The 21,816-nt window shown below is 39.0% G+C and overlaps 1 protein-coding gene across 1 annotated transcript; it reads left to right on the plus strand.

Moving 5' to 3' along the window:
• The first annotated feature begins 440 nt into the window (after window positions 1-440).
• On the plus strand, window positions 441-4,031 carry LOC147642284 (uncharacterized). Its single transcript, XM_086804679.1, has 5 exons — window positions 441-2,210; window positions 2,466-2,523; window positions 2,635-2,718; window positions 2,814-2,955; window positions 3,130-4,031. The coding sequence occupies exons 1-5, from the start codon at window positions 1,265-1,267 to the stop codon at window positions 3,628-3,630; spliced, it is 1,731 nt and encodes a 576-aa protein (XP_086660805.1). The 5' UTR covers window positions 441-1,264; the 3' UTR covers window positions 3,631-4,031.
• Window positions 4,032-21,816: the final 17,785 nt, after the last annotated feature.

The raw sequence follows: 21,816 nt of genomic DNA on the forward strand, positions 1-21,816 counted from the left end.
CTGTAAAATAGACTAGTACTATTTATAATTTATAATGCAATTTAGCATAAAAGAGAAATTCACATTTTTCCAAGGTAATGGGGCAAAAGTCACTCCACTTGTCCTTCTGAGGGCTTATCACCCCCTTCCCTTTTGACAGCACCTCCCTGGACTTTGTGTGTTGTAGAGCATGTGCTAACACTCTCTGCAATAAGTCAGAGAGAAAAGGTAAAAAAGCAAGAGAGAGAAATCCTCCAACCCCCCATATACACACATTTTCGCCCTCTTACATCTTTTCTCCTCCGAGGTGGCGGGTTCTATTAAGGTCCACCCCTCCCCCCTCACTCTCACAAAGGGGTGAAAAGAGTGTTTTTTTCCTTCTTGTTGGGGAAAAAAAAACTTTTCTTTTCTCTCTTAGCCCCTAGCCTACCCTTTCCCCTACCATAACTTCTTAAGTTCTTATTCCAAGAGTGTGTGTTTTTTCTCCTTGTTGGGAAAAAAAAAACCTTTCTTTTCTCTCTTAGCCCCTAGCCTACCCCATCCTCTTGTGACTTCTTAAGTTCTTATGTCCTTGTCTCCTCTCTCTCTCTCTCTCTCTCTCTCTCACTACAGTTTGTTGAACCTTGTTGATTGTTTGAGCACTCAATCAATGTCTGTCGACCGCCCAAGCTCCATAAAGAGGATGGGAGGGTAGTGGTCTGTTAGAGCGGGTGCAGAGAAAGAGATAGAGAGGGACATAGCTAGAGAGAGGAGAGAGAAAGATATCTTGTGGGCCGTGGCCACCATGGCATTGTTTGAGATACAAATAGATAGGAGGTTCAGCCAGGGTACACAGGTTCTAGTGAGGAAGCGAGGCACTGCTTGAGAGAGAGTTTGTCTGTGGGGGGCAGTGGGCAGGCTCATCGTGGTCATCATAAAGGCATAGAAACAACACGCAGAAAGCCCAGACACAGAGAGTTCTCTTTGTGGGCTCATAGTAACTGAGCCAGTAGGCGGGCCGCCGCCGCAGAGCTTCATTTCGTTTCCCATTGTGGGCACCCCTTTTCTCTTTGTGGGCGCTCCATTCGTCTTTGTGGGCACTCCTTTTTTCTACTCCAGAGGCTTTTGACAGTGGGCAACACACAGCGGAGGAGAAAGCTAGAGAAAGCAGGGTACCCTCATTTGCCCTTCTTTCTCTCTCTCTCACATACACACACACGCACACACAACCATGGCTCTGCTCGCTTCGAATGCTGAATTTGATGCCTCCTAGCCATCTATCTTAGCACATATATTGCTACATTGAATGTGTTCCCCCGTTTACAAGAGGAGGGCAGCCATGTCTACAGATATTGCAGGAAGGCCAGTCCTGAGACCAGCAGGCAATGTGACCAGGGCCAACCTCAGGAAGGCCACAAAGCCCCCCCTTTCTCCTGTCAAACCACCAACCCTTCCTTTTTCAGCAAAGATTTCCCCACCCAATTCTCAACCCTCTACACCCAATACAGCAATCTCCTCTCCAGCAAGAAGCCCTCTTCTGAAACCCACCTCTCCATGCAAGCTGCCTTCATCTCTGTCGCCCAAAAAGCCCCCCACCACCGCAGCTACCCACAACAAACCATGTCTTCAACCAGGCAATGAACTTGTCTTAGAAGCCCCTTTTGATCTTGCCAATGATGGATGCAAATCAGCAATTAGTGGGTCTGATCCTACAGTTGATGGGTCTAATCCTGCCGATCCTGCGATTAGTGGGTCTAATCCAGCTACTTGTGGGTCTAAGCCATCACGTAGTGGGTTTAAGCCATCTCTTAGTGGGTCAAAGCCATCACTTCATGGGATTAAGCCATCAATTAGTGGGTCTAAATCTGCCCTGATTGGGCCTAATCCACCTCCAGATCCCCTATGTGCACCTGTTTCCAACATCCATAAGACTATCAATCCTCACATCAGCTTGATCAAATCTTCCTGTGATGTGTTCCAGAAGAAAGGCAACAGCCTTGTGAAGGCCAAGCCTACCAACAAGAAAAATTTGAGCAAGCTTGGTAGCCTGAGTTTTGATGAGAGCTCACTGGCCACCATGCTTGCTGCAAAGAAGGCGGCTGCTAATGAAGTCAATGCACAAAGGAAATTGAAGGTTGCTGAGTATGGCAGGAAGCAGGGTAAAGCCAGCAGGGTGGCTCCAGATATTTCATCATCTTTGCCCCCACCTCCAGTTGAGCTCAAAAGATGCAAATTTATCACTGCACAGAGTGGTAAGATTGTTCTCCTTGAGGCAAGAGTTTTGGTAGATGTTAAGTAGAATTATCCTTAAATTAGGGGTTTTAGATCTTAATTAGACTATCATGCACACATACGTTGACTAATCATGAAGATGTCGTTTACTTTGGGGCTGTAACTAATGGAGATTTAGTAAATTAATCATCGAGTTTTGGCATATAATGATGGAGATCTAAACTGGCCATTTATCTAATTAAACTGCTATCGGTGGGGGTTGTTTTGCTTACTAGATCCATTATTTGTGGCATACCATGATGAAGAATGGGGTGTTCCTGTCCACGATGACAGGTAATGACTGACCATTAAAAATCATTATGGGATAAAGCCTTCTTAATTTTTAAGTTTTTTCAACCTCTTTTTCCCCTTAAAATCCTTTTGATTTTTGAAAACTTTTTTCAGGATGTTGTTTGAGCTCTTGGTCTTGGCTGGTTTCCAAGCGGAGCGTAGCTGGTCTACCATCGTCCATAAAAGGGATGCTTACAGGTGATTCAAAAAAAAGGAAAAAAAAACCCACACACCACATCATTTTTGTAAAGGTTCTCTGGTTGTTTACAAGCTGTTTATTTTTCTGGCAACAGGGCTACATTTGCTGGATTTGATGCTGCCGTGGTGGCCTCGTTCAGTGAAAAGCAGATACAGTTGATTGAGGGAGATAAAAGCCTGGGCCTTCTTGGGCGAAAAATTGGGGGGGTGGTGGAAAATGCGCAGAGAATACTAGAGGTGGACAATTGTATCCTAGCTCTTTGCACAAAACGGCCCCATTTGCCCTCCCTTTCATACACTAACACTGTCTATGGGACTTATGGGTTCGGTCAGATTAGTTCAGTTAGTTAAGGCTTTTGAATACAATAGAGTAAAATCCTGTTTTTTTTTTTTTTGGGCTGCTTCTTCCAGGTGGTGCATGAGTTTGGTTCACTGAATGATTACCTCTGGGGGTTCCTGAACAAGCAGCCCATGATAAACAATTACCGACAACCGAAGCAAGTGCCTGTGAAGACGTCCAAGTCAGAGTCCATCAGCAAAGACCTTGTGAAGAGAGGCTTCCAGCTTGTAGGTCCGACCATCGTATACTCTTTCATGCAAGCTGCCGGGATGACGAACGATCATCTGGCGCAGTGCTTTAGGCACCAAGAATGCGTGAAGCTGGCTTCTTCGCCTTCTTCTGTTGATGTGGCGGGAGAGAAGAAGCAAGAACAGCGGCGACCACTCGACAAAGGGTGCGAGATCTTCTCGCTTAACCTGGACCTCAGCTGCTGCCAAGAAGAAGTACAGGGTGGACAAGAGGGGCATTGTGCCAACCAAGAGCAGCAAGTTGAGCAGCCTCAACAGCTAGAGGCTTGTACATACAACAGAGAGCTAGAAGATCAAGAGAGCAGTGATGGCAAGGTTGTATAGGCACCCCTGCATGTTACAAAAACACACACACACACACACACACACACACACACACACAACTAACACATACCTACCTGACTTGTTTACCCCTCTACAAGCTTTCTCTTCTCACAACAAGACACTCCTCCAGGCGTCGAGGGCTTGTTTTTTGGAAAGATGAAATTGACGGAAGCAGACGTGGTACTTTTTTTATGCTACATGTATAAATTCACCTTGGATCTTACCTCCCTCTACCCACACTTGCACGGCTGTACACTCTAATGATTTACCATAGCTAGCTTGGATGACTGCAACATCATTAGTATCGGTTTCTTGTACCAAGCTTTTGCAACAATGCACATTATTTTACTCACCTTTTTAATCTGAATTTTCCAATCTTAAGAATGGTGGATTAACTCTAATTTTCCACTTGTACTTAGGGAATGTCTTTGTGTTCTCCTAATATTACTCTTGATTATTGGCTTTGTGGGAACTCATTTGAAACAGCTTCTATTGAAGACTGCTTACGGATGCATCCCCGTCTGGATTGTCTGTCCTAATTTGATAGGTTGCCAAAATAAGTCCTGAAACACCCCAATTAAGAAGCCATTTACTTGTGTGTCCACCCATGATCCATATGCGCATAAACATTCATGTGATGCATATCCAAGCATCTACATTCCATGGTCATCTCCAGATGAACACTAGATATTATTATGAGGACATAGGTGAAGCATTTTGCAATCCATGATCATCAACACTAAATACTATTATGAGGACATACTGGAGTTCTCAATCAAGCTCTAATGGAACCTCCCTTCCTTGCATTGGTATCAAGCTTGAGCTTGTGATCCGTTTGTTGCTCAAATCAGCCCTAATTTTGTGCATTTTTCCAATTTCTGAAAAATTCTTTGAGTTTTCTCAAAACACCCTTGGCTCTCCAAGCTCATCCAAACCTTTGGTGTTTTGTGCTTGGGCTGCTAATAGGTGTTGAAGAGTTTCCATAGGGCTTGTAGAAGCCATTGGTGAGTATCTTGAAGCTTTTGGAAGCATTCTTGAACATTTCTTGAAGGTGTTGTCTTATTTCTTGCAAAGCCTAGCCATAGGAAAGAATAGCAAGCATTTGAAGTATTGGCCGTAAGATGTTGCAAAGAATCAAGTCCATAGTCCCTATCTTAATATGTACATGGCCACTTCTCGTGTTCATGGGTCCACAATTGTTACAAAAACAAGTTCAATAATTGATTGATATGGGTTAGTTCAAGGCAAGCCACTCGCCATTTGCTTCACATGTTCTACTTGTGAAGAAAAAGGATGGCACTTTTCGTATGTGTGGATTTTAGAGACGTGAACAAGATTGCATTTAAGAAACGTTACCCTATTCCAAGGAGATCGATGATCTCCTTGATGAACTTAAAGGTGCATGTTTCTTTTCAAAGATTGATTTGAGATCTAGTACCACCAAATTAGAAAGAAATCAAAGTAGCATTAGGATTGAGAGAAATCTATTTCACTAAATGGTGATGTCCTTTGCTTTATGCAATGCTCCCACTACATTTCAAGCATTGATTAATGAGGTGCTCCAACACTATCTATTCAAATCGGTGTTGGTCTTCTCCAACGACATCTTGATATATATCAAGAGTAAAGAAGAGCATCTGAAGCATGTGCATGAAGTTTTGGAGGCATTGATGGCCCAATCAATTATATGCCAAAGAGAGCAAATGCACATTTATGGCAAAAGTGGAGTATCTTGGACATTTATGGCAAATGCACATTTATGGCAAAAGAGGCATTGATGGCCCAATCAATTATATGCCAAAGAGAGAGTCATTCTTTTTGGGATGCAAGGCTAACAAGAGTTTTGAAGAGTAAAAGAATTCTTGCTTCAGTCCCATGCCCACATTTTTCCAAGCTTTTAACAATAAGGGTAGATGCATGCACACGAGGAATTGATGTAGGTAGCTTGTCAAGGTGGCATGAAAGTTATAGGCAATGTAGAAGTTCTTCATGCAAGGCCTCCTTCTGTTGTGAAAATGGATGGGCCCCTTCAAAATAAGGTAGTTGGTCAAAGCGGTCCGCATCCTTTGATTGGCAAAATGAGCGTGAGGACCACCATGGAATGATTTGCATGGGAGATGGTGATTAGAACTTCTTGGCACGATATGATATTATATCCCAAGCTCATACCATGATGCCTAGAGATTGGACTTCTTCGTGATAAATGTGTCGGCCAAGGCAAGGTTGTGTTGGTGTTGCATTGAATAGAGGTTGCATGCATTGAAGCTCATTGGAGGTCGAGGGTTCCGATGGCTTGTACCATGGGCCAAACTTATACCCACCATAGTCCCCCCATTTAAAGATTTACGTGGAGGGTCAACATTGACGAGGTTAGTGTGGGATTTTGTGCACACCGCAAGATACGAAATATGAAAAAAAATGTGATGCCTGGAGTGAAATATGCAGGTGATGTGCATGGGAAACGCTGAAGATTTCATCAACTCAAGTGCTTCCTTTGACTCTCCTTGCTTCTTTCTCCGACGTTTTCTTCATAAGATTATTACATTGTTTGAGGCATGGTAGCAAAATTCGCTCATAGCTACAATGGAGCTAGGTGGCCTCTGTGGCTTGAGGGATTTGGTATTGTCGAGCACTTAGGATAGAGGCAGTGTGGATCAATGGGTGATGTCATCAAAGAAGAGGCCACATAAGGTTTTGTCGGCGGACAATGCGAAGACCGTGGGTTGTGGCTTTGCAGTGACCTGGGCATATCCACCTTGTTTGATTAGCATGGTTGTGGGCATGCTTTTCATCTTGGAGGGAGAGACGGAGCTTGCTTGAGTTTTGGGCTTTTGCTCACTTCAATTGCATTGCTGGCTCTTCTTTTTCTTCTCACGAGAGGTTTTCATGCTTGTTCTCTCTCGCCCTCTTTTCTCAACTTCTCTTCTTTTCTCTTTCTTTGTTTCACTCTTTCTCTTTTGCTCTTCTCTCTTTCTTTCTCATCTTTTATATATATATATATATATAACAAACAACAACAATAATAAATGTATTTATTTATTTGTTTTAATTTTTACTTTTGAAGATTTTTTAGACAATAGGGCACGCGTGATGATGTGGCACTTCTTTTTTTCTAGCTTTTTGTGTGTGATGATATGGCAATGTGAGTCTGCATGAGGATGTGGCACAAGTGAGCTAACATGATGATGTGGCACTTGTTTTTTTTTTAATAGTGTGGCAACATGAGCCTAGGTGATGACATGGTACCTTTTTGCCAGTGATGTGGAAACATGAGCCTACGTTGCATGCATAAGCCATTGTGATGATATGGCGGCACTTTTTTCATGTTTTTTTTGTCTCGAGTTGTGTGCGCTGGGGGGGGGGGGGGATTTTCTCCAAGGGAGGGGGTGTTTAAAAATTTTAGGAAAATAATTATAAAGCATCTAAGGGGGAGAAAAATTAAAAGGGCATGAGCGAGGATAGTTTTTAGAGGGGACTGAGTGTGCATGTGTGTAAATGTGGGTACACACATTAGTGAGTGTGGTGTGTTGTGTGCTCGTAGGTGCATATGTGTGTTTTTAAATTTTTATCATTTTGAGTTTTTTTTTTGGGTTTCAAGTTTTTTTTATTATTCCTGGGTATTGTGTCTGTACAATCAATAGTCAATGTTACGTTACAAGGATTGGTTACCCTTGCATATGTGTATGTACAATTAATAAGAAGTGCTACATTACATTTTCAAGGATTGGTTACTCTTGCATATGCATATGTGATTGGTTTTCCAATCATAAAATTGGCCTTGCGTCTCTCATGTAAGGCCTTTCGAGGATCATGGTGTATTACCCTCTTCTCTAAAAATCCATCACCACGAATATGTGGTGGAAGCTTACCCCAAAGGTCTTAATCTTTGCATCCTGAAGTACGCCCAAAGGTTTAGTTGTGTTCCCGATGGTGGCAAGCTTGACCATGAGGCTTATGCCTGCAAGTGGTGGGCTTCCCCAAGTCTCCCAGCAATCCATCCAAGATTATGGAGATCTTTGTTCCTTTATAAATGACAGGTAACACGGCATTCATTTCATCGTTTTCGAAATAGTTTCCCATCTTGTTCATGGAAAATTTTGGCTATCCTTTTGTCTTGGGTATGGAAGGAGAGTGCCTAGTGTGGCATGACTCATCCTCCTCATCCTCTTTAGGTTCTAGATTCCCAATCATCCAGTCTCATAAGTCTCTCCAAAGTTGAGAATTCCCTTGTAAAAGAGAGCTTCTCGGGACTTGGACTTCCAAGGATAAGAAGGTTGTGAGACCTATTATGTCCCTCATACTATATTTGCGCTCACTTTCTCATACTCACTTGGAGGTGGACTTGGACCTGCCAATGTGTAGGAGATGTGCACTAATCCTTCCCTAGAAGACAGTCTCTAACGAGGTTGAAATGAAGTTGTCATCTATCACATCAGAGAAAATATTGTGGTGAGACTATGATGACCTCTCATGGGGTCGAAATGAAGTTGTCACCTATCACATTAGAGAAAATATTATGGTGACGATGATGACCCATGGAAGGTCAACTTTCACCTTTGTGACCAAGTCCTTCTTCACTGCATCTAGCAATGTAGAATCTGGTTGGATTGGTTCAAGAGGTAGACGCTCTCGAACTGGTCCTTTTAAGAATGGTCATGGGTTCAACTGTGGCCTTTAGCACACTCTGAGATTCCCTTACTGGTTATATAATTGAATCTAGAATAGGATCTGGGCGGCGTTAGTCACCATAACCTCTAAGAGGACGCTCATTATTTTATTTCAGGATAGTTTATTTTAGATGCGCCTTTTATTTATATCAACATCAGGAGAAATATGGACTCTCCATTTTGCCCCTTAAGGGGTTTCTCTCACTTCTCTCTCTCTAGAAAAAGATTCTAAAATAATGTTATAATATTAGCTCTTGTAGAATCAAGGAGATCTCTTTATATTGTTTTTAAAAGAGATTCACCTATTATTTTATTGTAGGACCACATGTCCTCAAAATTCTCAAATCTGAAATAATAATATTCTATTTGATCTAAAAACGTGAAGCATCTAAGATGTGATACTCTTAAATTCCCACTTGACTTTTCAGCTTCTAAATCCTTCCAAATAGATTGCATTTACGTATTTCAAAATGGAAAAAGTTAAAAAAACAGAATAACTTGATGTAGACATCACATTTTTGAGTTTCTTTTTACCCACGCCTACCTCTATGCTCTAAGAGTGTGACTGTTAATTTTCATCATTTTTCATTAAGTATACAGGGGTTTATGAATTTTTTCTTCATTTAGAGACTTCTCTAGATTTTTTAGAATAAGAAAAGTAGGGTTTTCAGTTTAGGGCGATTTTAGTTTGCTTTGATGAGATATTGCTTTAGGTTTTTCACTTTCCCTCCTTTGTACAGAAAAAATTCAAATATGTGTTTGTTTTCTTTAATAGCTATGCTCAAGAGCTTTCTTTTCCTCCTAAACCACATTAATGAGTTTAGATATTCTCAATCATGGGGTTTCTTCTCTTCTGTGTAGCAGAGAAATTGAAGGGTAGGTTGATTATTTGGGGCCATTTAGTTGGAACCACATATTCATCTTCCCCTTCAATCATCTTTCTGTTCATCAATCTCTGCAAAAGAATTAAAGAACAAGAGAGCAATGGAGGTATGTCCATCTTGTTATCTGTTATGTTGTTTTGTTATGGTTTAATTTTGTCTGAGTTATTATGTTTTCTTTTCTATTACTGTTAATCTTATTGTTCTAAATGTGATTTAGTCATATGTGAAATAGACGATAATAGTTGTGTTTAATGATGTTATTTCTGTGCTATTTGGATTGTTTATTACTGATTTTTTGAGTGCAACAAGTGTGAAATATAATTGTTGATTAATAGTATTGATTTGCTTTTGGAAATGAGTAAAAGAATCAAAGAACAAGAGAGTAATGGAGGTATGTCCATCTTGTTATCTGTTATGTTGTTTTGTTATGGTTTAATATTGTCCAAGTTATTTTGTTTTCTTTTCTATTTTGACCATCTTATTGTTCTAAATGTGATTTAGTCATGTGTAAAATAGAAGATAATAGTTGAGTTTAAGGAGGCTATTTCTGTGTTATTTAGATTGTTTATTAGTGATTTTCTGAGTAAAAGAAGTGTGTGAAATATAATTTTAGGATATATTGAAGTCTATAGGTTATGTTCAATAATGTTATTTCTCATTTATGATGTTATTTTTGTGTTATTTGGGTGAAATAAGTGTGTTATTTTGATTACAAGTTATGATTTAGTTCTAAATTATATTGAAGTTATATCTGGTTAAAGTTGTGTTCAATAATGTTATTTCTGGTTATATTTTTAAGTTGTACAAATGTATAAAAGCTACTTTTTTGTTAATAGTTATATTTTGTTCAGAGCTGATTTTTGGTTAATAGCTCTGTTTTGTCCAAATGCTAATTTTAGGATGCAGGCCGGAACAAGAACAGAGATTCACTTTCAATTGGAGGCCGAGTACGCACCGCTAGATAAGAGAACGACAACAAGTAGAAAGTAACCACCCAGCGATAATGCAACAAGAAGAAATGCAGGGGAAAAACATCGATCTTTAGGTTAAGGGGTGTATTTATCCACCCGATCCAATTACCCAAACACTTCCACAATTTATTGGTCTTACATCTTTCATTAAGTATGTGTGTGAAGGTAATGCAGGGTTATTGGGATACACTAGGAGGCTAGCAATGCTTCCTCATAGTGTTTACACATCTGTTCAGTGCACCGTGATGGGCATGGATGCAAGGATTAAGGAGCTCACAAAATCACTAAGTGAAAAGGGGAGAGAGAATCAGAGTCTACAAGATGTGATGTATGTTATGGAAAATGCGGTGCATGTTGTCGAGGTAGACAATGCAGAACTGCATTGCAAAATGTAGGGTTTGGAGAAGGACAACAAAAAGATGGCAGCAATGCTTTCAAAGACTGTTGTTGATGGACCCTCAACGAAAACCAAACAAGCACGTGAGTGTGTGAGGTTACTCAAACCACTTCATGAGTTGACCAAAGGGAGTGGGCAATATAATCGGCGGGTCTATGCACAATGTGCAAACATGAAGAATATGTTTTCCAACCCAAGTGAAGAGGTTGATGATGCAATTGCAAAGGTCTTAAGCAAAGGTATGGTGAAGTATGCATTGGAAAACCCCAAATTCAAAACCATTGGTGATGATGTTGCAAGAGTACGCTTGAAGGAGGTAAGCAATACCTCCACAGCTACAGATGCTCAAGGCATATGTGACAAGGTAGGGATTAGCTCCGAATCCTATGCTATGATTTATAAGCAATTAGATATAGGGTTTAAGGCTGTTCTTAACCGTAGAGACGAGTGGTGTCCATCCCTAAACCGTTGCATGTAAAGCAGGCATGAAAAGATCTTAATGCAAAAGTCTTAGACATAATTGGTGAGCCAATGCATTTGGAACATACACAGATGCTTAAGTCTGGATCAAAGTAAGTGCCCTTCAAATTGCATGTATACAATAACTTTGTATTGAATGTATGCAAGCAGCAATGGTAAAGTTCTACAACATGTCTATCGAAGAGTGCAAAGGTAAGCTTCAATTTATTTTGAAGCTTGATGAGAGTGGTCGTTAAGGGCCAAAAGCTTGAACGTGTTAGCTTGCCACTAATGAATAGGGCGTTGGATCCCAGCATCAATTCAAAACATCCAAAATATTTCAGTGTGCAATCGGAGAATGAAATATGGTGGCTTACTACATTTGAGGTACCAAAGGAGGACCATGAAGTACTTAAGATTTTTTTTAAAACTTAACAGAGCTACCAGATATTGTATGACGGCGAAACAATGGTGAAGTTTTGCATGTCGATGGATTTGGTGAATACAAGGTAGAATGGCATCTTGCTGGCGATTTGAAAACATTGAAATGTATGTTTGGTGTTTCAAATTCAGCATTAGCCGAATTCCCTTGCTTATATTGCATGCAATCCAGGAAGAAAGGCAACAATGGGAAGAAACAATGGATTGCAAGGACAGGACAACGTGGTGCTCCAACACGTGACGAGTGTGTTCAAAGGAATGGAATGTTGGTCCAGTAGATCCTAAGTGGGATCCTATTTTAGAAATACCCTTAACAAGGGTCTACTTTTGCACCTTGCATGGAAGGATAACAGCAGAGAAGTTGGTGTTTGAGTACGTGTGTTTTGCCTACAAGATGCAGCCTGCTTCAGATGATGCTGATGCAACATGCAAGAAGGTAGAACAAGTTTTGTCTGATGTTGGATTGCACCGAGGCCACACCGAGGCCAAGTAGAAATAAAAAAGGACGAGAAAAAGTCAAGAAAGAGTGAAAATTTGCCATGCAAACCGTGTTTTGGGGGAGCGAAGGCTAGGAAATTCTTGTCTCCACCATGAGATGAAGATGGTAAGTTGCTTGTAAAACAACCAGAGACGTAAGAAGCATGGAAAAAACTACACATGGCTATCCTTGATCCGAGCAATGGGGGACATATGCGGATAGCAAAGAAAAATGTGTGGATTGCACTTGATAAATTGGCACCACTTTTACAAAAGATAACATTTAATTCTGATGATGCCAATGCATTTAAAGAGGCGGTTGTAAACTTTCATAACTCAATGACAGAGGCATGGACTTCAAATTGCATTACACACTATATGGTCAAAGTGGTCTCCATTTCATTTTACAATTAAATTGTGAATGTAATATTTTGGGTTTAATTGTGGATCTTGTGTTTTTGAATGTAGCACATACTTGAGGCTCATGGTCCATACTTTGCTAAACAAGGAAGTTTGGCGATATGGTCCACACAAGGCATGGAGCGATCTCATTGGCAAGCTTGATGTGGATTCCAAAAAGCAACGGCACATGGAGGTGGAATCAATGATTCCAATCCAATGAGGCAGTTACTCCAATGGTGGTATAGGAGAATAGAGATAAGATATGAGGACAAATTAATAAAGTCCAAATCCAATGATACAGAAGCTGTTCGCAGGGCAATATATGAAGTGAGGAAAGCAAGATATGAAAACAGCATGGCCAAAGAACATCATGCAGAATGGTTGACAACCCAACAGAGAGTCGGTAGAGCAAATGGAAATATCAATATAATTGTAATTATGAAATAACATTTTATGTTTATGAGAGTATTGGAGAAATCCAATGTTTTAAAGAAATAGGTGTTTGCTAAAGTCAACATGGATAACTTTTTGATAGTGTTGATATTTTTCAAAAGTAAGTGTCAATAACTTATAGTAAGTTCCATTTATAAATAAAGGCACTTCTTTCATTTCTCTCCATTCTTCCATTTCTCTCCATTCCTCCATTTCTCTCCATTCCTTCTAGCTTGTGAGTATGGCACATAGTAAGCAAAGAGCAAACAAGATGCCTTCAAAAACACCGGTTCATTCATCCAGATCTAGTGAACGTGTACTGACACCGACAATGATGAAGGTCAAACTCCCCCCACTGCTCCAGCTGGAAATGCTCATCCACCTACGCATAAAAAGAGAAGATCGAGACCAGGCACCACCGCTCTTCATGAAATTAGGAGGTTCGAGAAGAGTCCTGAGTTGATTATACCCAAGGCGCCTTTCTCGAGATTGGTGCAAGAAATACTACAAGATCTAGAAAGGGGAAAGCACTACAAGTACTTTTCAAGAGATCAAGCATATAATGTGGAGCGATGGTTAGCCCAAGCGTTGCTTGCTCTTCAAGAGGCGGCTGAAAGTTACTTGGTGGATCTCATGCATGATGGTCAGCCATCCATGTCTGGCGCATCACACTCAAGCCCTCAGATATCACTCTTGTTTGTAGGATTCGTAATAACAATAGTGATGCATTCAACCTTAACCATGACATGGTTTGAAGAGCTGTGAATGCTCGTGTATCGTTTTGTGTTTTCACGTTTTCCTTCAGTTCTACTCAACTAGTTGTACTTTATGCGATGTACCGGATTTGGATATTTTAAGTTTCCTTGTTTCCAATGTTGTGTACCGGACTTGCCCATTGATTTGAATATTTTGAGTTTTCTTCATTTCTAATGTCAGTGTATATTCTTATATTTTCCTAGAAAAAATTTTGCAATTTCATGTGCATATGTAGGAAAATTGACACATGGTGTGCATAGATCATAATGGGCTGAAATTTGTTCTGTGCATAGATCATGTGGCTTACATCATGAGCATGCATGTGCATGTGCAAGCAAGTATGTGCATGTGCAAGTGCTATTTTTTACGATAATATTTTTTTTCAGAAAAATTTGATGCATGGTGTGCAGTGATCAGAATGGATTGAAATTTATTATGTGCATAGATCATATAGTTTACATGTCTTAGATAAAATATCACCCCTATCAAAGGCCTGTAGGGCCCTTGTCCTAAGGTTCGCATGTAGAGGCCTTCTTTTTTTAATACTAGTTCTATACACGCAGCACGAGCCTTAGGACAAGGGCACTACAGACCTCTGATGGGGTTGATATTTTATCTAGGAGGTGTTCCATTATACTTATATGTACACATAAAATTAGAGCTCATTCTGATAAGGAAAAGTATTTTTAAAAATTAAAAAGTATCAAATTTATGTACTGAGCTAATTTAGAAAATATATAAATTTTCATCTATAATTATGGAAGTAACCCTCATTTCACCTCATTTCTCATCTTTCATTTCTCTCTCTCACCTCCAAGAGCATGGCTCACCAAGCAAACTGCTAGGAGAGTTTGGCCCCCCAACGTGGGATGTGGAGTACCCCCATCCAACCACCACAGCAGCATCGCAAGCGTAGGTGGAAGCTTGGCACTATGGGTCTCCGTGAGATTAGAAAATACCAAAAGATAGTGAACCTGCTCATACCGAAGCTCTCCTTCCAACGTGTGGTGCGAGAGATCATGCAGGATCTGCAATATCGTCGTGTGATTAGGAGGTTTTGGGCTCACGTAGCATCAAGCCCACCACCTACACGGTGGACAGCCAAAGCTTTGGGAGGCTGTGGAGCGTACGCAGTGGACATTTTTGGTGACACGGTGTTTGCAGCTGTTCATGGTGGCGAAGAGGGTCACCACCATCACTAAAAAAGGACATGCAGTTTGTGCGACACATGCGATGCTGGGGAGAGATCCTCCGGGCCAAGATCTTTAGTTTTATTTTTGTATATCTCGTATGATTGTAATTCTCAAAAGCTATGTAAAGGTCGATGTATATTTTAAATTTTTTTTCTCTTATCTTGTGTTGCAAATAAGTCTCTTTTAATTTGAGTTTATATAATTTGTTGATCTATATGCGTCTTCGAATGGATACAATTTTTATTTGAGTTACGTGTGTAATTTTAATTTATTTGCTTGATCAACTAATAAATACATTACAAGACACGTATCAAACAAAAAACTCTGTAACCCAAATTTTCATTCATAGCATAAAAAATTAGATGGTCATCAAAACATAGTCATCAAAGTTACATAATCATCATAGCTATATCCTAGGCTTCTTATTACTACTAGGCTCTCCAGACTCTAAAGCCACCTTGATGGCTGGAATCAAAACATGGAACCCTTCAAGCTCTGCCTTGATGAGACGGTGCGATCCTGTACCCCTGCAAACAATGCCACGGGCCACCACAGAAAAAAAAGGCCCTGACCTTTGAGTCGAGAATAAGTAAAGTAACTTTGAGTGTTGAAGTAGAATAACTTTTTCCAAACTGGATTTAGTCAGAATAACTTTGAATGTAGCACCCTTTGTAAGTGCTTTAATCTTCAAAAAGTTATCCGCATACCCCGGAGAGCAAGTCTTGTGGAAGACTATCACATCATTGGCAAGTTAACCAATGTACTACTTGAGTGCAGAGTCCTGAACCCTTCCTTGGCCCCCAAATCTTCCACTGCCTCGATGCAAATTCATCAAGATACACAATTTCCTGCAAAATAAAATTGATGTCAACATATCGATCATGCAATGCATGGGAGAGGATGATTTTTTTTTAAGAATAGCCCAAAATTTGATATTTAGGGCCTCTAGGGCATGTAGACTCCACATGTATGATCCCATGCCCATCAGAAGGCTAGGAAGTGCACTGTCTGAAGGCTAGAGTGGGAAGCCCTGATTTTTGCAGATTCAGGGCTTCCCACGCGAGCCTTCGGACAGTACACTTCCCAGCTCTGATGGGCATGGGATCATACATCTGGGGTCTACATGCCGCCCTAGAGGCCCTAAATATCAAATCTGGGGAGCAACTGGTAAAAGGAGATACCTTTTCTACTTCGTCCAGCTCCTTCTGCAAGGGTGCCTCCAGATCTGCTCCTGGAATGGGTTTACCATCGTCCGGCTGCTGTGGACCACAGGTGTCGCATGTTGTGGTCGAGGTCCGAAGAGTTCATTCTACAAGTGCTTGAACTCTTCATATGTGATCTCGTATTGAGGAGCTGCATCCTCAATCTGCTTCTGGGACGCGGCAATGATAGCAGAGTAATCATCTACACTACTTTCATCATATCGCCCTACCTCATCAACCTGTGGTAGGGCTTCTTGGTAATCAAAATCGAGGAAATCATCACTGGCATCTCGCACAAGTATACCTAAGAGTTCCTCCTCCCTCAAGTCCAAGAGCTCCAACACATCCTGCTACTCCACCCCTTCGATGGTAATGGCACTCAATGAAGCTAGTGGTGGGTTGTGACTTTGGGTTTCAGCAGGCTGGATGGATGCAAGTGCCATGCGAGAGCTCTCTGCGGCCTCAACGACAGGGTCTAGAGTGGTCTCCTCTGGCTCTGTGTCTATGTATTCCACTAGAGGGAGATCCTGGATGTCATCATCCTCTGGCTCTTGAACATCAGAGTTCAAGACATAAATAGCAAAAGCAATATCCCGCTCAATGAGATCAAGTGGGATGTGCTCTTCATAATAGGAGGTTGGGACAACGGTAGTGCAAAAATCTTGTCGGACATGAGCTAGAGCTCTGTTCACCGCCTTCTTGTGGTTGGATCCACTCTTCATGCTGAAGAGGAACTCCAAAGGAATCCAACTCAAGGTGGAATTTGGGATAGAGTAGGTGAAGTCGTCCATTGCATCGCAATGCAGCTAGCAAGGTGGAGTTTGGGTGGTCTAAGGTGGAGATGACAGCCTCGAGGTCTAAACTCTTGCAAAACCTAGGGTAGATCTGGTCCCCAAGGTGAGCATAGCGAGTGCTACTAATCCACGCCGGTGAAAGCAGGGGAGGCGGCCATGATGGGTAGTGGTGGGGGGAGAGCTAGCACACAAAGGGAGACCTAGAGAATAGATAGTATAAATGAGTTTGATCTATAACTTATACTCATATTTATACTTACACTTAAATTTATAATATTTTTAAATAAATTTATACTTATGTTTATTATATACTTACAAATATCTATAAACTTATATTTATTTTTATACCTTATGTTTATACTCTAGTAAATAAAGGATACTTCATTAAAATATAATAAATAATAAATCATACTTTTATTTCTTGTTACATTATATTATTATTATTATTATATTATATTATTTACATAATTACTTATAATATTATTTGCACTTAAATATATACTTAAAGTTATATTTATTTTTAAACTTATATCTATAGACTTAAAAATTAATGACACTTCATTAAAATGTAACAAATCATAAAAACATATTTATATTTCTAGCATAATTAATTATATTATTATTTTCACTTAAATATATATTTATATTTATATTTACATTTGTACTTACTTATACTTATCATTATTTTCTTACATATTAAAGGGTTTGAAACACAGTAGACTTAAAAAACTACAACACTTTATGAAAATGAAGAAAATTAAATTTACAACACTTTTAGAGAAACAACTTCTTATATTAACTTAGAAGAATAAGAACATTGACTCCACAATCTCAAGGATGTGTGGAGCAACACACTGGTTGCATGTTTTGCAATGTTCACTCGACTCCCAACCTTCCTACCATCCAACTTCAAATAGAAATTACAAGGGGGATTGTTGGATTTCTTGCCTCAAAAAACTAGAGGCCAATGACTCTCTACATTAATGCTAAAAAGGTCATGACCCTCCCAAAGAATAACCACATCAATGAGTGTTGAATGCGTGCCATCTCGGATGTCTTGGTCCAAGCTAAGCCACTCCCCTCTTGTAGAAGTCGCCACCTCCTATGCTTGAGCGAATGCACAAAGTTTGTCTTGCAATGAAGTACCTGTCATAAAAAACAAACAAAAACCAACATAAAAACATAAAATTAGCAATCAGCATTCAACAATCAACAATCAGTGTCTTGCAATGAAGTACTTATGTGAATAAAAACCATCAACAATCAACAGAAGTGCAATCTTACATAAAGGTAACATCTGACACAGTAATTCTAAACTCAATGATATCATCGTGGTGAGTTCTCTTGAGATGCCATGACTCACCCAGTAACTGAGTCATCCAATCCTCAGATGGGGCACTTGCATTGATATGTAATCTTAGTTTTCTTAACTACTTCACAAGATCAAAACAAATGTGCAAACAAACCAAATGGTACAAACCAACTTAGATGCACATCTCTAGAGCCTGTGGATGGTTTCATGGCAGCATGAACATCAGTTTCTATCTTTACCCTACATGCTTCTGACATGTCTAAGCTAGGATTATACCATTTCTGGTTAGACAACGGTGGTAATAGAATATACTCCAAACTATGTCTCTCCACATCATACACTAAATCATAAAAGTAAACATTCTGAGATGCCAATTCGCTTGCACTCTTGTTGTCATAGATCAAGGCACCTATCTCTACATGTAAGACATTTAGCTTTCCACTAAAACATTCTACATTATGCTAGTCATGCAGAGTGGATGGATATAAAGCTGCAAGCAACAAACATGCTTGTATTAAAACTCTATCTAATAACCATGGACTCAAAGAAAAAGAACGCAAAGCACAAAGATATAAACTTACTGTTAGTCTTATGTCTTTCACTAAAGTTATCATGATGCACTCGAATCTCTTTGTGCATATAAACATGTTGAATGAAAGCCTCTGTTATTGTACTCATACCATTTATGCGTCTCCTAAACTCTATGATTCTACCTTTCCATTGCTTGTTGGGATCTGTGACATCTTTGAGCTTGACCTTGAAATTGCCACCACAAGTACTTGGTCGCATTAAAATCCAATTCAACTTACTATATCGATCAGGGATCCAGTTACCTTCATCATCTCTCTTGTTAAACACCTCCACTGTGTGAATATTACTGATATTCCTCCTTCTTGAAAAAATCTAAATTAATAAAGCTAGACTGCATGATTAATAAATATATATGTTATATTGTAAGCAACAAATAAAGATTAAAATAACAAGAAATAAACAGCAACTTATTGCTTTGATTTACACAACCTTGTTGCTCCTATGAAAATAAACATAAACACATCAAGACAAAACATAGACAACCCCTAAACCTATGATCATTACTATTGTATTTTATGCCACTTGAAATCATTACTGTGCAGAGAAGATTGTAATCAACAAATAAAGATAAAAACAACAAGAAATAAACAGCAGCTTATTGCTAACAACCTTGTTGCTCATAACCTTATTGCTCCTGTGAAAATAAACAGCAACATATCAAGAGAAAACATAAACAAATCCTAAACCTATGATCATTACTGTGGTATTTTATGCCACTTCAAATCAATACTGTGCAAAGAAGATTGAAACCAACAAATAAAGATTAAAACAAAAAGAAATAAACAATAACTTATTGCTTTGATTTACACAACCTTGTTGTTCACAACCTTGCTCCTGAGAAAATAAACAGCAACACATCAAGACAAAACATAAACAAATCCTAAACCTATGATCATTACTTACATCAAGACAAAATATAGACAAACCCTAAACATATGATAATTACTCACAAGAATTTGATGCCACTTTACATCAAGATAGCTATCTGTGGTGCAGAGAAGAGAAAGGTCATGTGAGAAAACCGGCATAACTCACAGACGTTTTGTCCAAAAATGAGATGAAATTTTAGGAGGAGAGAGCTATGGTGGAGAACAACATGCCTGTAAATTTTCGTGAAGAAAGAACCATAGTTGCAAAGATATGGCGAAATTGAATTCCGCCAAAAAAAGGGAAAAAATAAAAAGGTAGTGAAATGCAAAAGGAGGGAAAGTAAAAAGTTAAACATAAAAAATAGAAAAAAATAAAATTCGATTTTCAAACTTCCATGTGCTGACCACAAGGTACATCTGACATGAAAGATATGGAATCTGACATGAAATCTGACATTTCTCTATTTTTTTAAGATATGGGCTCTATTATTTTATTGTCTTAAAAGATTTGGGCAAAGATATGACAAAAAGATCCATGTTACATGGATCTAGAATCCCAACTCTTGCATTGGTCAGGCCAATCTTTTTTTATTCACTCCTTAAGGGGCAAAATGGATAGTCCATATTTCTCCTAATGTTCCCAGGATTAATGTATTTAATTAAGTTGTGTACACTGGTATGATATGGTCAAGATTAATGTGTTTAATCAGCTCTGTGTGCACTGGCTAATATTACTTTGGATGTAGGCGAAGAATAATTGGCAGATTATGTGTTAATCGGGTGGAACATGTGTCGGACCACTATGGGATATTTTGGAAGACATGTGAACACCTTTTATGGTTTCATATTAAGGCATCAATATTTTTGTAAGGCTAAGTCCTCATACCTTTGTACATACCAAATAGTATTTTATACTTTTGGTAGGCCCAAGACTTTATATTAATGCTTACTATATTTTTGTAGAGCTTGCATGCTCATAAACTCAAGAGCACTTGTGCTTTGTTTTTGGAATTATCTTTTTGGAAAGAAAGTGCTTTTTTGAAAGTACTTGTGATTTGTTTTTGGAATTATCTTTTTGGAAAGCAAGTGCTTTTTCTAACATATAAATATAGGTAAGTGATACAAGGGGGCCACACTCTACCCAGGGAAGATTCAACCCACTCTTGTGTCGAGGGTGAGCTCTACTCTATTCTCCATCTCTCTCTTATTTATTTTATTTGGTTTATCAAGGTTTATGCTTTCAATTTGTGTAAGTATATGTTATGCTCTAATTTTTGTGTTAAGAAATTAGAGTTTTCTTCTCCAAGTGTCTTAAGGTCCTGACAATGGTATCAGAGCTTTGGGGACCACTCAAGGAGAAGGATTTTTGAAGAAAATTCAAAAATCAAGATTTACGCAATTTACTTGGTGCAAAGAGAGCTAAAGGCCAAAGGCCAACCAGCATATTATTAAACTTTCTTTATTAAAAACATTTAAGCTTTTGTTACAAAAACTTTAAGCCTTTGATTCAAAGCTTTAATATCAAAGTCCCAAGCTTTAAAATCTTATGTAAAAAAGCTTTATATTAAAAGCCTATAACAAAAGCTTTTAAGAAGCACACACTTCAAGCTTTTCAAAAATTGCAAGCTTTTACCCCTCCTCACAATATATATATATATATATATATATATATATATATAGTTTTTACAAATTTTTTTTCTTTCTCTATCCCTCATCATGTCAAACCCAGAATCTCCTTCTATTTTCGAGCAACTTCTAGCTCTTCAAGCTCAATTACTACGAGAATAGAACTGGAAGAAGTACTCTCTAACAGGAAAAGATCAAGAAGTATTAAATTTGACTTTAACATTAGATGCACCATCAGATGCACCATCAAAGAAACTTTTCTTGAACAAGAGAAACAAAAAGAAAAGAAAATTAGTCTCGTAAAGCTCTCACATTTCAAAATTTTGATGGTGAAAAGGATACAAAAACGGTGTTATGGATTAGTCAACTTGATGATTATTTTTATAGGGAAGAATTTTCGAGAAAGATAAAGTCAAGTGTGATGCAGATCATTTGGTTGAAGCTGCATCATTGTGGTGGAATGTAATCAAGAAAGGACGTGAAAGACCTAGGACTTGGAAAGAATTTCAAAATCTCATCAAAAATAATTTCTTGCCACCTCAATATAAAGCAAGAGCACAACAATGGGATATGCTTCGTCAACTTGACAAAGAGACTGTACAACTTTATATGGATAAATTTTGTCAAGTTCTCATTCAAATCCAAGCCATTGAACGAGTGAGAACAAAGGAGAAAAAAATGCAAATTCATTGCTAGATTAAAGCCTGCTCTTC

The sequence above is a fragment of the Cibotium barometz genome, chromosome 1 (assembly GCF_041138505.1).
Source record: "Cibotium barometz isolate CiBa-2024 chromosome 1, ASM4113850v1, whole genome shotgun sequence".
NCBI classification, from domain to species: Eukaryota; Viridiplantae; Streptophyta; class Polypodiopsida; order Cyatheales; family Cibotiaceae; genus Cibotium; species Cibotium barometz.